General features: G+C 36.3%; 1 protein-coding gene across 1 annotated transcript in view; it reads left to right on the forward strand.

The window, feature by feature from the left end:
* Positions 1–15622, forward strand: part of LOC135208426 (RNA-binding protein 42-like) — a gene marked incomplete in the record, with an annotated part of 88558 nt that overhangs the window by 33393 nt on the left and 39543 nt on the right. Inside the window, 1 exon segment of the mRNA XM_064240580.1 lies at positions 12053–12209. Within this exon segment, the coding sequence (XP_064096650.1) occupies positions 12053–12209 (157 nt within the window).

The raw sequence follows: 15622 nt of genomic DNA on the forward strand, positions 1-15622 counted from the left end.
TCATCAGACCTTTAGGCGTCTTTCCCATAAGAGTAAAAGAATCAGGGCTTTTGGATGCCACATAATTAACTCGTTTATATGGGTACAATTTGAAGAATGCAGCGAACACCACACTTCGTAACAACAACAAACAAAACTTGGACAAGCGTGGGTAGGCCAGTGTTGCCAAATGGGAATGGCAATTTCTTGCTAGATTTTGCTCCATAAAAGGATAAAAAAATATCACATCATACACAACAATGCCACCCAGCCAATTTCAACCGATTGCTCTCCTTTTTAATTCAAATACGTTGCATAATTCCTAATCATTTCGAAACCTGTTCTGTTTAATTCCTGAAAATGGTTTTGCAAGATTTTGTTCTTTTTTCTTACATGATATATCAAATTTAGTAGAATAAAAGAAATATTCAACTTAACAGTAGTACAAAGATTTGAAGTCAAAATAGGTATGCTAGATGTATTTGAAAAAAAGTGCAAGCTTTCCTGCCAGATGCTAGACTGAAAATTTTCTTGCTAATTACCTCAAGAAAATGAACGCTAGCATTAAAAATGTGAAATTGGTAATACTGGACTGAACATGTAGTACGTACGTAGTTCAGTGCACAGCTGCATTACGTAATTCATCACACTACTCACATGATTAAATGTATATAAAAGTATGTGTGTATAACTGTATGTAGTATTTGTATACAATGTATATATGTATAGCCTAGTATTTATGCATTATATTATTGAAGTGTTTGAATGATGCTAAAGTATTTCAATATCCGAGGAAACAGTAGTAAATTTCCCCACAATGAAGTTGGGTATATATGTATAGCTAAGATGACTTAAATTATAAAAGCCTTTTATGTATAAGCTAGCTTTTGCAACAACTCATATCTTACGAAAAATTAGTTGAAATGGTGTTAGTAGTACAAATGATAGTTATTGTATCGTTAAAAATATTAAAATGAACGAAGTCGCAAAGCCGATTCTATGTCATGTTTTTCCTAAACGCGTTGACTAAAAGGAAAACTTTATTTTGGTTGTTTTATCACTGCCACAAATTCATAACAATGCAGTGTATGTATGATAATTCTAAACTATTATTCACTACCAAAATAACGATGATATTTTGTATTGAAAATGAATGTTACGTATATTCAAAACATTATTACTACCATGAATAGTACGTACTATAAAAATTTCAAAAGATGATCTTGCTGTGAATGCTACCATAATTTGATTTTCATATACGTACGTACATTTTGTCAGCTGGCTGGCCTCGCATAGATAAAAGTTGATTTCACTGATATGGAATTACTCCATGAATAACCTTTTTATTATGAAGATATGACGATAATATATAAGGTATAAAATGCTTTTACGTATTTCGTTTACGCTTCGTCGCCAATAGCAAACAGCAATACTTAAGATAATCTATGGCAAATATCGTTTGTATGACTTCATTGTTCGGAGAAGTTATATACTTATACTACCAAAATAATAATGAAGTTCGAATTAATTTTAGCCTTAATGTTATTACTACCGTAATTACACTACTACTACTATTAAAATTTCTAAAAGGTTATCGAATAATAAATGTCGCTTTGAATGCAACCGTATACATACGCCATTTTCGTAATGTTATAGGTATGTTTACATTTTGTGGCTGGCCACTCCGACAGGAAGTAGAGTGCAGTGATGTGCAATTATTCTTTGAATAGGCTATTTACTATGAAGATATGCCTATAATATATAAGGTAAGAATGGTTTTATTACCTTTATTGTCAGTTAATATCATAATGTGAATCTGTTCGTGTATGTTGAAAGTTATCGCCCTGCAACTACGCTTAGCCTACCAATGAACGTTGTACATAAACCTTGAATAGGCTATTTATTACGAAGATAGGACGATAATATATAAGGTGAGAATGGTTTTATTACTTTTATTGTGAGTTAGTATCATAATATGAGTCTTTTAATGTATGTTGGTTGTTATCGGACCACGGCCGAGGCTTAGCCTACCTAAAAACCTCGCATACGCAACACGACAAACCCACGATGCAGCGATTCATACCAGCGATGTAGCATGAGAAGTGGTAAAAAAAAAAAAAAAAAAAAAAAAAAACGTGATTAACTGAGTCTGTGATTACTGATCCGCGATCAAGCGATGCCCACTGTAATTTCAAATTAAAATTCTTCCCTTCCTGTTTCTATGCAGTATCCAGTTCCTTACCTTTTCTCAACTCCAGAGAAGCTTGGAACTCGGGAAGCTGTCAAATATGTCAAGTAGAGGGGAGGGGAGCAGTGCCATATAATGGTCAATGATTTTAATGGTTTTTATGCAATTCTCTCTCTCTCTCTCTCTCTCTCTCTCTCTCTCTCTCTCTCTCTCTCTCTCTCTCTCTCTCTCTCTCTCTCTCACTGAGATGAGGTCATTTTTTATGGTACATGTATGTATAGTAATAAGTTTATTTTTATTAAAATTTTCCAATAGGTAACAATACTATGATATGTATAATAATAATACTATAACTGTAATTACAAAATTCACATGTGAGTAATTCTAAATACAATTATCTTTCCATTTCACACTTTTAAATACTGTAAGGACAATCGCGCTCTCTCTCTCTCTCTCTCTCTCTCTCTCTCTCTCTCTCTCTCTCTGCTGCAAGTGGTAGAAGTACATATGTATGTACATATATACCTTTAAGGGTACTAATGTTTAAGATTACTTTGAAATTGTATTAATACAATCTCTAAGATTGATATAGTAATATGATAATAATTTAAGGTAAATTTGATGAAGGATGTTATATAAGGTATACATTTGTTATTACTATTTTTTCCTTTTTTTTAATATCTCTCTCTCTCTTTCTCTCTCTCTCTCTCTCTGCCTCTCTCTCTCAGCAAAATAATTGATAGACAGACAAATAGATACTTGTTCACCCCTCTCTTTCTCTCTTTGTAAAAGATATATGTATTTATGGGAGGGTAAGAAGTGTGCCTATAGAAGTTCATTTCAATCTTTTGATATGGTAAGGAGTTATTCTCTCTCTCTCTCTCTCTCTCTCTCTCTCTCTCTCTCTCTCTCTCTCTCTCTCTCTCTCTCTCTCTCTCTGTTATTTCTGTTTATATATTTCTAATGGTAAAATATTTCAGATGACTTTGAAATGATATTAATAATACCAATTCAATGGTATATTTGATGTAGGATGATACTTTAAGTATACATTTGGTATTTGAACTTTCAAGATAGGAAGATACTATAAGCATTTTTAGAGGGGGGAGTTCTAACTATTCGCGGGTTTGAGCTGTTTGAGGGGGTGTCTGGTACCCATCCCCGCAAATATGGGGGGGAACACTGTACTAGAGTTCCATAGTTTTTCTGACGTTATTAATAAAACCAGTCATTACTTGAATATCAGAGAGAGAGAGAGAGAGAGAGAGAGAGAGAGAGAGAGAGAGAGAGAGAATCTTAGTTTAACTAGTCCACTGAGCTGATTAAGAGCTCTCTTAGGGCTGGCCCGAAGGATTAGATTTTTTTACGTTGCTAGGAACCAATTGGTTTCCAAGCAACGGGACCTACAGCTTATTGTGGGATTAGAACCACATTATATTGTGAAATGAATTTCTAATCACCAGAAATACATTCCTCTGATTCCGCACTGGCTGCAGCTGGGAGCGAACTCGGGCTACCAGAACAGTATGCGATTACGCAACCAACTCGTCCAGAGAGAGAGAGAGAGAGAGAGAGAGAGAGAGAGAGAGAGAGAGAGAGAGAGAGAGAGAGAGAGAGACCTTACCTTACAGACCTTACATCTTGTTCGGGTTGCCCCAGGTCCCTCAGTGTGAAGCACCTCTAATGTCTACCAGAGAGTTGCTAGTACATCTTCCGGTATATTATGCATCTTCCAATCTTGGATGGTCTGGGATGCAGTTTAGATATTTGTCGAGCTTATTCTTAAACACATCTACGCTCACTCCTGTTATATTCCTCAGATGAGCTGGCAACGCATTGAATAGACGCTGCATTATCGATGCTGGTGCGTAGTGGATGAATGTCCTGTGTGCTTTCCTTATTTTTCCTGCTATAGTTTTGGGCACTATTAATCTACCTCTGCTTGCTCTTTCTGATATTTTTAGCTCCATGATGTTTTGAGCTATTCCTTCTATCTGTTTCCATGCCTGAATTATCATGTAGCGTTCTCTTCTCCTTTCTAGACTATATAATTTTAAGGATTGTAGTCTTTCCCATTAGTCAAGAGAGAGAGAGAGAGCAGGGACATGAAGGTCATCTTTTAAATGCAGAGATCTGGTGTTCAGTGGTGGAAAAATAACAGATCTCAAAGACATACTTGGGTCTTATGATGGAAGGGAGTGAAGAATGGTTATGTGGGAAGTAGTAAATAGGGAAATGACAGTATGAAGGCTAATGGAAAGTTTGAGAAAATTGCTCATTTATGAAGACCTGAGCCAGATGTGAATTTAGTGATGAAGTACTGAAGACAGTTATGCAAACTTGCAGCAAGAATAAGAGAATATATCATTATATAGTGACATAGAAAAACATTATGAAATGTTTAAATTTATCAAAAGGCACAAGGTATAAACAAAAATATTCAAGCACAGAAGAGAAAGTTGAATGGCAGGACAGAGAAGGAACGCATGTCTCATCGAGACTGTGGCCAAAAGTAAACCGCGTAGATTTGACAGCACTCCTATTAGGTGGGCAGTACTACCACCCCTACCTTTGGTAACTGCTGCCATACTGTGCAAAAAGTTTAACAGCCGGATTTCCAGCTTGCTGAAAGTTAATCCTATACGTAAAGACCTCTGGTTTGTATGTTAGGAAAAGTATATATTATTTTAAAAATTTGTCATATTTCATACCTACCATTGTTAAAAGAAAATCTGATGTGAGAATTTTGATAATGTGGCATTGAGACATTGTCAATGTATGAATATGTATTGCATAAAACTTTTACTTAGGAAACTTTAATAATGTGGCATTTTCTAATGTTAGTTATATCTTAGGGTTTTGAAACTAATTTATGCTTTTTGTGTCAATAGTTCCTTTTCCTGCAGTACAAAATTCTGTTCTCTTAATTTTTTCAGGTGTTCTGTGTATCTGTGTTTTTGTATGGTGATAATTATAAGACTGTAATGTATGGCAAGAAGAAAATTGATGAGAACTTTAATTAGAATTTGTAACAGTAGTCTGTTTTATTGATGCTGACAGGTCCATGGAGCTTGGAGGCTACTGCAGAATGCTAAGTTCTCCAAAATACTAGCCTTACATTACGATTTAATTACACATTTAGCCCTTTAACGCCGATTGGACGTATTAAATGTCAATATAAATTGTCTGTTGGGTGCCGATTGGATGTATGGTACGTCAATATAAAAAAGTTTTTTTAAAAATTTGCGGAAAAATAGTGATAGGCCTACTAGGCGAAAACTTTTGAATCACACTCCGTGGGGGATGCTGGGAGCTCACGGATCAAGGCGTTGTTTTGTTTACAATCATTACGACAGGCGCGCAAGCCCGAATTTCTTTCTTCTCGCACTAAAAAGTATCAGCGACACATCTCGGAAATTGTTTTGTCACTTTGACATAATTTTTGCACCATTTTAGATTAGCCGTTACATGGAGTATTATATATGAAAATGTGTGCAATTTTATGTAGAATACAACAAAAAACAACTCATGGTTGTAGCTTTTATCAGTTTTGAAATATTTTCATATAAATAACGATAAGTGCCAAAATTTCAACCTTCGGTCAACTTTGACTCTACCGAAATGGGCAAAAAACGCAATTGTAAGCTAAACCCCTTATATTCTAGTAATATTCAATCATTTACCTTCATTTTGCAAAAATTGGAAGTCTCTAGCACAATATTTCGATTTATGGTGAATTTATGAAAAAAACTTTTCTTGCGTCCGCACTGTAACTCTTCCGAAAAAATCATAAATTTTTTCATCCGATTATCGTAATGTTTGCACCATTTTAAATTAGCCGTTACATAAAGTTTTATACATATATGGAAATGTGCGCAATTTCATGTAGAATACAACTATAAACAACTCATGGTTGTAGCTTTTATCAGTTTTGAAATATTTTCATACAAATAACGATAAGTGCAAAAATTTCAACCTTTGGTCAACTTGGACTCTACCGAAATGGTCGAAAAACGCAATTGTAATCTAAAACTATTACATTCAAGTAATATCCAATCATTTACTTTTTATTGTGCAACAAATTGGAAGTCTAGCACAATATTTTGATTTATGGTGAATTTATGAAATAAAATTTTTCCTTAAGTCTGCGTGGTAACTCTTCCGAAAAAATCATAAATTTTTTCGTCCGATTGTCGTAATGTTTGCACCATTTTAAATTAGCCGTTACAGAAAGTTTTATATATGAAAATGTGTGCAATTTCATGTAGAATACAACAAAAAACAACCTATGGTTGTAGCTTGTAGCTCTTATCAGTTTTGAAATATTTTCATATAAATAACGATAAATAGAAAAAACTACCTTTGGTCAACTTTAACTCAACCGAAATGGTCGAAAACTGCAATTGTAAGCTACAAAACTTACAGTCTAGTAATATTCAATCAATTACCTTCATTTTGCAACAAACGGGAAGTCTCTAGCATAATATTTTGATTTATGGTGAATTTTTGAAAACCGCTTTTTTTTACGTCTGCTCGTTACGAATTCATGCATCATTTTGTGATAATATTTTGTCTGTGTTTCCTTGATCATTTTACAATGATTGCAATTTAGTGTACAATACAACGAAAAAAATTAACTCGTTAGCTTTAATCGTTTTGCTCACAGCGCGATTTGTATACATTTATATATGAAATTTTTTTTTGCGCTGTCATATATCCCAAGATTTATAGGTGATAATATTTTTTTCATTTCTGATGGTTGCATACTAAACTTCAGGCAATGACAAAAAAGGAGCCAAAAATGAACTCTTAATCTTGAAAACTAAGCGTGCTGTGATTTTTTTGAAAAAAATATTTTTTCCGCTTCGGCGCTCACTCGCGAATGCCGCCGGCATACGGGAGACAATTTTTAAAATACCGCTTCGGCGTTTAAGGGTTAGCATATAAAGTATGATGGCTGTTTTAGCAACCATAATCAATCAATTAGCATATCAAGCAGTAAAGACTTAGCCTATAAAGCACTAAAGATAGAGTAATCATTTTTTTTATTCCCTCAAGCTTAAGTTAGTTAGTCATTTGTCAAGTTAGCAAGTGTAGGCAGTGTTTGCAAAGGCATATGTTAATGGAACAGTTTATTAACCCTCAATGGATGGATACCCTCATATGAGTAGCAATAACAGGTTTTGGGTATTGGACAAATTCACTCATGGTGAGCATCAATATTACGTGCCTTTGATTTGGAGGAATCAGGCTGGAAAGAGGTTCCATTACTTCTATTGCCCATATATTCACTAATGGCAAGTTAGAGACTGGCTCAGATTGTGATTGTAGGCAGTTTAGGAGTTAGTTGTGACTTCAAGGGGGCATTTCTCTTCCTCCCATGACGTCTTTTTATATACAGTGGAACTTCGTTTTTCATACATAATCCATTCCAGAACCTCACATGAAAACCAAAACAGTAATTCCAATGAGGAATAATGTAAATACAATTAATGCATTCTATCATCATCATCATCCGGATGCCATATCCCCATGGACGTCGGCAATCATGGCTCGCCATTTCTCTCTATTTCTGGCTCTCTGCAGCAACTAAGCTGCAGACATTCTTCCTCCAGTCATTCTCACTAATCCATGTATATATTTTTGTCTAGGTCTTCCTCAAGGTCTCCTTCCATTGATTTTGCCAGTGAGAGAGAGATGATTTAGTTCTTGTCTTCTCACTATGTGACCCACAAACTGCATTTGTCTACCTCTCACTGAGGCCAAGAGCTCTCTTTCAATGCTTACTCTCTCTAATACTTCCTCATTAGTTTTCCTTTCTGTCCATGATATTTTTAACATCCTTCTCCAAAATCACATGGCTGCAGCCTGTAACCTCTCCTCGTTTGCCTTCCTAAAGTCCAAGTTTCACAGCCATACAACAATACAGACCAAACAAAACACTTTACAAACCTCCTCCTTAGGTTCATAGATATTTTCGAGTTGGTGACTAATTTCTTGATCTTACCAAATGCATCTTTTGCCATGGATATTCTCTTCTTGATCTCTGCATTCTAGACCCTGAAAAATATTTAAAAAAATATATTTTATAGGCAATAAGCACAGTTTTACATACAGAAAACAATGAGAAATAAATATAAATGACTAATGAAATTAATAAATGAACATTTAGCATCACTCTTACCTTTATGGAAAGCACTTTTTTACATATGGAAGACTGAGAGGAAGGGAGAGAGAGGAGGAGGAGAGGTTATTATTTGGATCGGGAATCTCCCTCCAGAAGGACTTCAAGTATCAAGTACCTATCTGGGGCTTACTTCTCTGTTTTTTTACTGTTACTATCTGAGGTTACTTCCCAACTTCGTTTTTTGCTGGCACTAGGACCAAGTTGATTGTTACTGGACAACTGTTCCACAACAAAACTGTCCAGAGACATTTGTTTCTGGGGTTTCTTTAAAATTAGCCTAAAGTTAAACATGGCATTGTCATTAACATGTTGGAGACACAGATTACAACTTCTTTGTTGGGATGATAATTCTCCACAAAATTTTTTACATCATTCCACTTTGAAACATGTACTTAATCTCTGAAGTAGGCCCATTATGTATGGCCATTTGTTTTCTGAATTTTTCAAACCAGATCTGCTGGCCTTAAATTCACTAACAGCAGTGCTTGTTGTAGGCATTTTCTCACTGAGATCGACATGCAACTCCCTCCAACACTTTTCTAAGAGTTCTTTCATAAATTCTGTAGGGTTTCTTGCCTTTTTTACAGAATGGCCTGCACTTGGAACTTTCTTTGGCCCCATGATGGCTTATTTAGCAGTTGCACTTGAATAAAAAAGCACAAAAAGCACCAAAACAATGAACACAAAAGCAGAATGGGTCTCAAAAGAAGATGGGATCCTTTGTTTGGGTGCTTGATATGGTGCCTGGTCATGCACTGGGACCCAGATGAAGCATTTCCGAGTGTACGAAAACCAAAACATACGAAAAGAGAGGGATATAAAAACTGAGATGTGACTATATTTGCTCATAAATATACCCATGGGTTGCTGTGTGTTTTAGTTCTTATCTTTTATGATAGTATGTCAGTTATAATTGTAATTTTGCAAAGAAAAATGTAAAGAAATTGTAGAAAAAACATGTATAATCCAAAAAACTTACTGCATCTTTGATCTCAGTACGTTTATTTATGTAAATATTTTACAACAAATAATATGCTCAGAATTTGTTACTTATTGTAGTTCGTAACTGTTTAAATAGTGTGAAAGCTGTAATTATAATTTTACAAAATAAAATAAAATTGATTATTAGAAAAAGCTTGTATAACTTGGTCAAATTTACAATTGTCTTGTAAAAGAGGCCCCACAACGGGTTGTAAATAGTCTTTTTTTCAACGTCTCATGGAAGGTAGTGAGAATTTTTAAAAAATTTTCCTTACACCATGTCTGTTTCCATGTCTTCCACTTTCCATTGATGTGTTTGTTTCTTAAATTGGCTGCCCTCAAAGTTTCCCCCTGCTTGGGGTGCTGCATATGTTTCTTTTTAGCACAGCTATTAAGGGTTAAATCACTCTTATATTCTCAAGATTTCTTGTCCATCACTTTCCATAAGCAAATGGTTTAGCCAAAAAAATTTCTGATAGCTTTTGGCAAGATCACATCTTAAATTTAAGGGACACCATTTGCTGAATTTCGAGGAATTGTCAACATTTTTTTATTAACAGTTTTCAGCTGTTAAATGTCTAAATTAATATATCATGAAGTGATAATGCTAAAAACAAATTTTTTTAGCTTGGTTTATTGATGGTTTTGTTCATCGCTTGTATGATGCTTGGAACCACACACACACTTACACTTACACACACACACACATGAAAAAAAAAAAAAAAAAAAAAAAAAAAAAAAAAAAAGACATGAAAAAAATATTTGTATGAATGATTTAGAATAGGATGAAATAAGTTACAAACTTTTGGGATGGTTTTATGAGTGAATAAACATATCTAGAAATGTTATTGCTAAAAAAGATTTTTAAATTAGTTCATAGATAATTTTGTTCATTGTTGTATGGCGCTGATAGGATCAAGTTTGAGTTATTCACTGTTTTATGTGCAAACAAACATATCTTGGAAAGTGATTGCTAAAAAAATATTTAGATTGGTTTATGGCTTATATTTTGTTCATCACTATGAACAACAAATTGTAAAAAATGCATGTAAAATGAGTGGAAAAAAATTCATTAAAAAATAATTGTAACTCTCTAAAATACTATCCCATTTTCTCTATGGGACATGTCAGAGAAAATCTCAGAATTTTTGAGACTAAAAATATTTTTCTTTTGCCATTTTCTCAAATCTTACTTTTTTCAAAACTAAATGCTTACAGTATTTCTTATTTTGTAATCGGGAAAATGGCTTTTCTCTGCAACTTTTAATTTTACCTATCAGTTTTGAAAAGTGGCATCATGACTTTTCAACAATGAAACAAATGAACTTAGAGGTGAAATTTCTAAATTTCCCTAAAAGAGAATTTTCATTATTGTAGAATAAGTGGTAAACATTTGAGGCAAATCCCTTCAGTCATAAGGTAGAAACAGTCATTTTCTTTGTAATCGTGTCTTATGGCATCAACATTCCTATTAGTGCAACATAGTTCAAATGCCACTCCCCAGATGGTGTTGGGACAGGTTGATAATGCTTTGAGGCCTATAGAAGGTTGGAATGTGAATGCCTAAATATAAAACTACTGTAGTGAAAATTAAGATAGAAAACTTTTCAGTACATTTCATTCACTTAAAACTGTTGGCTTTCCTGGGGATTTGTAGGGGTTTAGTCAATGGAACTTGATTCCAAGTAGCTAGTTAGAGGGAAAATGTGCATATTTTGACAATTTCATGGACTGGATTATAAGGCAATATTTATTAGTTCATTTCTGAAAGTCAACTTGCATTAAAAAATATTACATAAACAGTAAACTTTTGATCATTTGTGCTGATATAGCCAGGAGAGGGTGCAAATACTACATCCACAATGTGAAAAAAGGAATTGTGACTAGGCTAGCTTAAGATATGCTACCCCTAGGCTAACCCAAATTCCAATTATAGCCCTGGCTAGCTTGTGAAAATATGCTTAAAGAAATTATAGAATCCAAAGAAATAAAATTATTTGTTATATGGAATTTGTCTTATCAAAAGAAACAACATTAGTAATTTTGCCTTGCCTTGGAATTGGTCACTTTTGCTTGACCCATGGATATTAGATGAGTAGATCACATAATCCAATCCCTCTAGCACAGACTATTGAGTAACATTGATAGTTAACCTTTTTTTTTTGAATGCCAGAAATACTATAGTCAAAGAATGTTGAGCTTTGGAAATAAATCAATTAAAGAAATTTTGTCAGATTCTCCATCCTTTTCAGGAAACCTAATAGAAACCTAATTTAGCCCTGTGAAAACTTAATGAATTGGCTTACTGATCTGTTTAAACTACCTGATAATCTATAATGATAAAATTAAAGTTTGTCCTCCCCTGGGTGACAGTAGGGGATACATGATACAGCCACCCTGCCACTGCAAACCGGTTTGCAGGTAGGAGATCGGGAGGGTATGGGAGACAACAGCACCACAGAGTTCCAGCTTGTGAAGCACACCAACAATCTTGTAAAAATAACAATATAATAGGAAATGCATGAAACATATAGAACTACAAGAAAGGATTAATAGATGAATGAAACAATACAGTAATAATATTCTTAATTTTAAAAAATGGTTTGTTGATCATCTGGTAAGAAACTGACCATAGCCTAGTACCAGGAAAATTTTAAATAGGATTCCTAGTGTAAGTGTTGGAAAAGTGAATAACAGGGATTATTGTACTTTTACAGGTTCGAGCTAGTATAGTTACAATCACGTCTCGACCTGATGGGGCACCACCTGCAACAGAGGAGAAGAAAAAGGAAGGAAAGAATAGGAAAAACAAGATCCTTCGTTGTGGAGGGGGACAGATATGGGAAGATATGTCTTTGGGAGAGTGGGATAATGGTAAGTTCTCTCTCTCAGATTTTTATTGGACTAATATAATGCACTACTGCTCAATTTCTATCATTAGTTGCTGATTATATAGTATGTATGTATGTGCTAAAATTTTGTAATTATATATATTGTCATCTGTTCACAAATATGAACAATCTGGTTCAGGTTGTTCATTACTAATAGCTTGGGTACACAAGGTTGCAGTATTGATCATTGAGTAATTACAGTATAGTGTTACAGCTTGGTACTTTGTAAAGTGTATTATTCAGCCAAGGATCTCTTCCCCAAATTTGAAATTTAAGAATGCAGAGATTTTCCTACAGCAAGCAACAGTTTGTGGGGTAGTAACCTGGATAACAAAGGATCGTAAGGACTGCTACTGCCATGATACCTTTTTATATGTATTTGTTGCTTAGTAAGTTAGAGAATACATGCACTTAGTCATACCCTGATATGAATTCATATAGTGGCTGAAAGTTCTATTTAAAGTGAGATGAGTCAAGCAACACAAGGAGAAGGCCTCCGCTTGTTCTCCTTTAGCTTGGTCTGTGATCGGTACATATGTAGAGGTAGCTAGCAAACTGATCTCTTTGAGAGTTTAAGACCCATGCACATGTGCTGAACTGTCTCCCAGTCCCAGTTGAGACCTCTTAAGTGTGCTTGTGGCCAGCTCTTTGGCTGCTCCAAGTATGGATGGCTTGTTGCAGTACTATTTGAGAATATGGCCATCTCTTGGTATCTCTGTTGACTTGTCTTTTTCAGTTAAGAGGTTCTCTCTTGTTGCTGCTCTTGCTGCCTGTGGCATTTGCATTTGCTGTATGTGTAGTAGATACCCCTGCGGTATTGAGCTCACTCCTCCCGACACTCGTAACCGAGGCTTGCCACTGATATACACAACAGAGCGCCACAACAGACACATGTTAACGACCACCATTAAACCACTCCCTTTTATTCCCATTTATTCCTCCACCAATCTCTCTCTCTCTCTCTCTCTCACGCAACCTTCAGAGATGTTGTTAAATATAAACTCCACCATAGGGAATCTCGCCAAGCGCCTGGATCCCTTGGTTTTCCTGGGGCTTGCTGATTGCTCGGCTTCACGTTGCCAAGAACCACAGCGAGACAAGGCTCACCCGCTTAGTGTTTGGCAAAAGTCAGGGTTTTCTCGCCGAGCGTGGGAATTCGTACGAATTCTAGTGCTTGCAGAGCGCTCACTATCATAAGTGCTTGGGTAGCAAGAAGAGCCTATACCAGTACAGATGAGTTTGCTCTTCATTTTGGTCTGGAGTTATGCAAAGCTTGGTAATACATGCAATACCTAGGTAATGGTCAAGTACCATCCTTGTGCCTTGGACCTAGGTCTGAACATATAGAACAGCAGACATAGAATACCTCTGTAACCTTCTTCTTAGAGTCTGTACTGGTGATCTGCTCAGCTCACTCGACTTGGCTTGGTGTCATCTGACGCCTCCTCACCTCCCTCTCCGAAGGCTTCCATGGCCTAAGAAGAGGAAGGTAATTTCTCTGCCCCTAAAAATTTTCTCTTGAGACTTCCAAGGGTCTGCATCCTTTCCCTGGGGAGGGAACAGGTGGCTGTCTCTTCGGCTCACCTGCCCTTTCCGGAGGTGGAGCTGGAGGCTATCTCCAAGATATAGCGTCTCGGGAGCCCCAGGAATTCAAACCCAGGTTTGTTCTCCTGTCTCTGGTTCCATGGAACTGGGGCTGTGTTGGGTACTTGAATGAGAGTCTCTCCAAGTGTACAACCTCCAAGGCGGGTTGTATATCCACAGTCAGTGATAGTCTTCTCTCCATGATGACAGTGGCGCAGGGCAAGAGAAAGGACTAAGCCACATAGGTGGCTCAGACTCACCTGTGAAAGCCAGGAATGGCTATTCTTCAGGTGCCAAGATCGATGTCACTGTCCCTCGGGGCAAGGCATCTGAAGGGAGATAGGAGGTTCTCTGAGTAGTCCGGTTTGTGAGGTTCGATCATGGAGAAGATAGATACGAAGCAAGAAGTGGTAAGTTCTCGCCAGTTTTTACTGCATTTAACTCTGCTCAACTTTTGCTCACGTTCGCGCGAACAAAACAGTTGTAGGAAATAAATACTTTGTTTAACAGTGAGAACATTGCAAGTTCAGAGAAGAGCAGGCAAGAACAATCAATCCTCCTTTCTTTTTTACCTTTACTTCCTGGTTACACCGAATCTTACCGAACATACGTCATGTCAATCTGTTCAGGATGGATAGCACCGAGAAGTTTGAATGCCCCTCCAATGCTACTGTTTTGGAAACATCCAGTTCGGCTTGAGCTAGTTGTCTTCAGTGTCCTGTTATCACTGTAGAAGTCTCCCTTCAGGAAAATTTCCCCTTTGCTCTCTTCATTAGAGAATTAATTAAGTCTGCTTTCAGTCCTTATTCTTGTCTCTCGAATGAAGAAGAATTAGGCTGGAGCGCGATATACAGGAACCTACGAATATACTAGTATAGTCTCCTTGCAACATGCTTCTGTTATCAGTTGCATCGTCCGAGTAATAGGTACACATCTGTAAGTCAATTCTTCTGGTATGTGACCGAGACAAATAGTACCTTCTCTTAGTTAACCTGAAACTCAGGACAGCCTTTCGGGCCTCCCAAGAGTTTCCGGTTTTAATTTTGAGATGAATAATGGTATTGTATACTAACAACAACACATTTGCTTTATAACCAAACAAGAGGGTTTCTTTCCCTCCCATTTCGGTTAAAATGCAGATGCCCGAGCGTATCTTTTTTACGCTCGATGGTTCTTGCTGAACATATTCCATCATGGAATGCACTACCAGGTAACTCAGTATAAGGACTCGCATGAGTAGCAGACTGCCTACGCTCCGAGATTCTGTTCGTCTTAGTAGTTTCTCCTCCATTGAGGAATAACTACCAATTCGTATCTCTCTGCCCAGCAATCACAGACTTAAATCTCTGGTTTGCTTGGAATTCTCGCATAAGGCTCATGTCTTGTGCTCAACATTTGCTATTGCAAGAATTTTCAGACAGAGATATATCTCATTAGACTCATTAACATCTTTCTGTTTACCTTGCAGTATATCAGAAGTCTATAATCTTCTGTTCCATTGCATCTGCCCCATCAGCCGTTACAATGATGCAGAAAGATTTTCATCAGACAATTTGAGTGTTGTCTTTTAATATAAAGTTTCTAATTTGTAAGGAGTTCAATTATTCTTTGTTCACCCCGAATTGAAAATGAATAACGGAAGACTTCTCCTGTTCCCCGTCCGACTAGCTCTGCTTCCAGAGTAAATAGAAAATTCCTCCCTGATCCAACCCACAAGAAGCAGTTCTTCAGGCAGTACAATCCGTGTTTTCATAACTGAAAGACTCTCCGCCTTCATTGCAAGCACTGACTTTCTCACCGAGCAGCAATTAA

The sequence above is a fragment of the Macrobrachium nipponense genome, chromosome 35 (genome assembly GCF_015104395.2).
Source record: "Macrobrachium nipponense isolate FS-2020 chromosome 35, ASM1510439v2, whole genome shotgun sequence".
Taxonomy (NCBI): Eukaryota; Metazoa; Arthropoda; class Malacostraca; order Decapoda; family Palaemonidae; genus Macrobrachium; species Macrobrachium nipponense.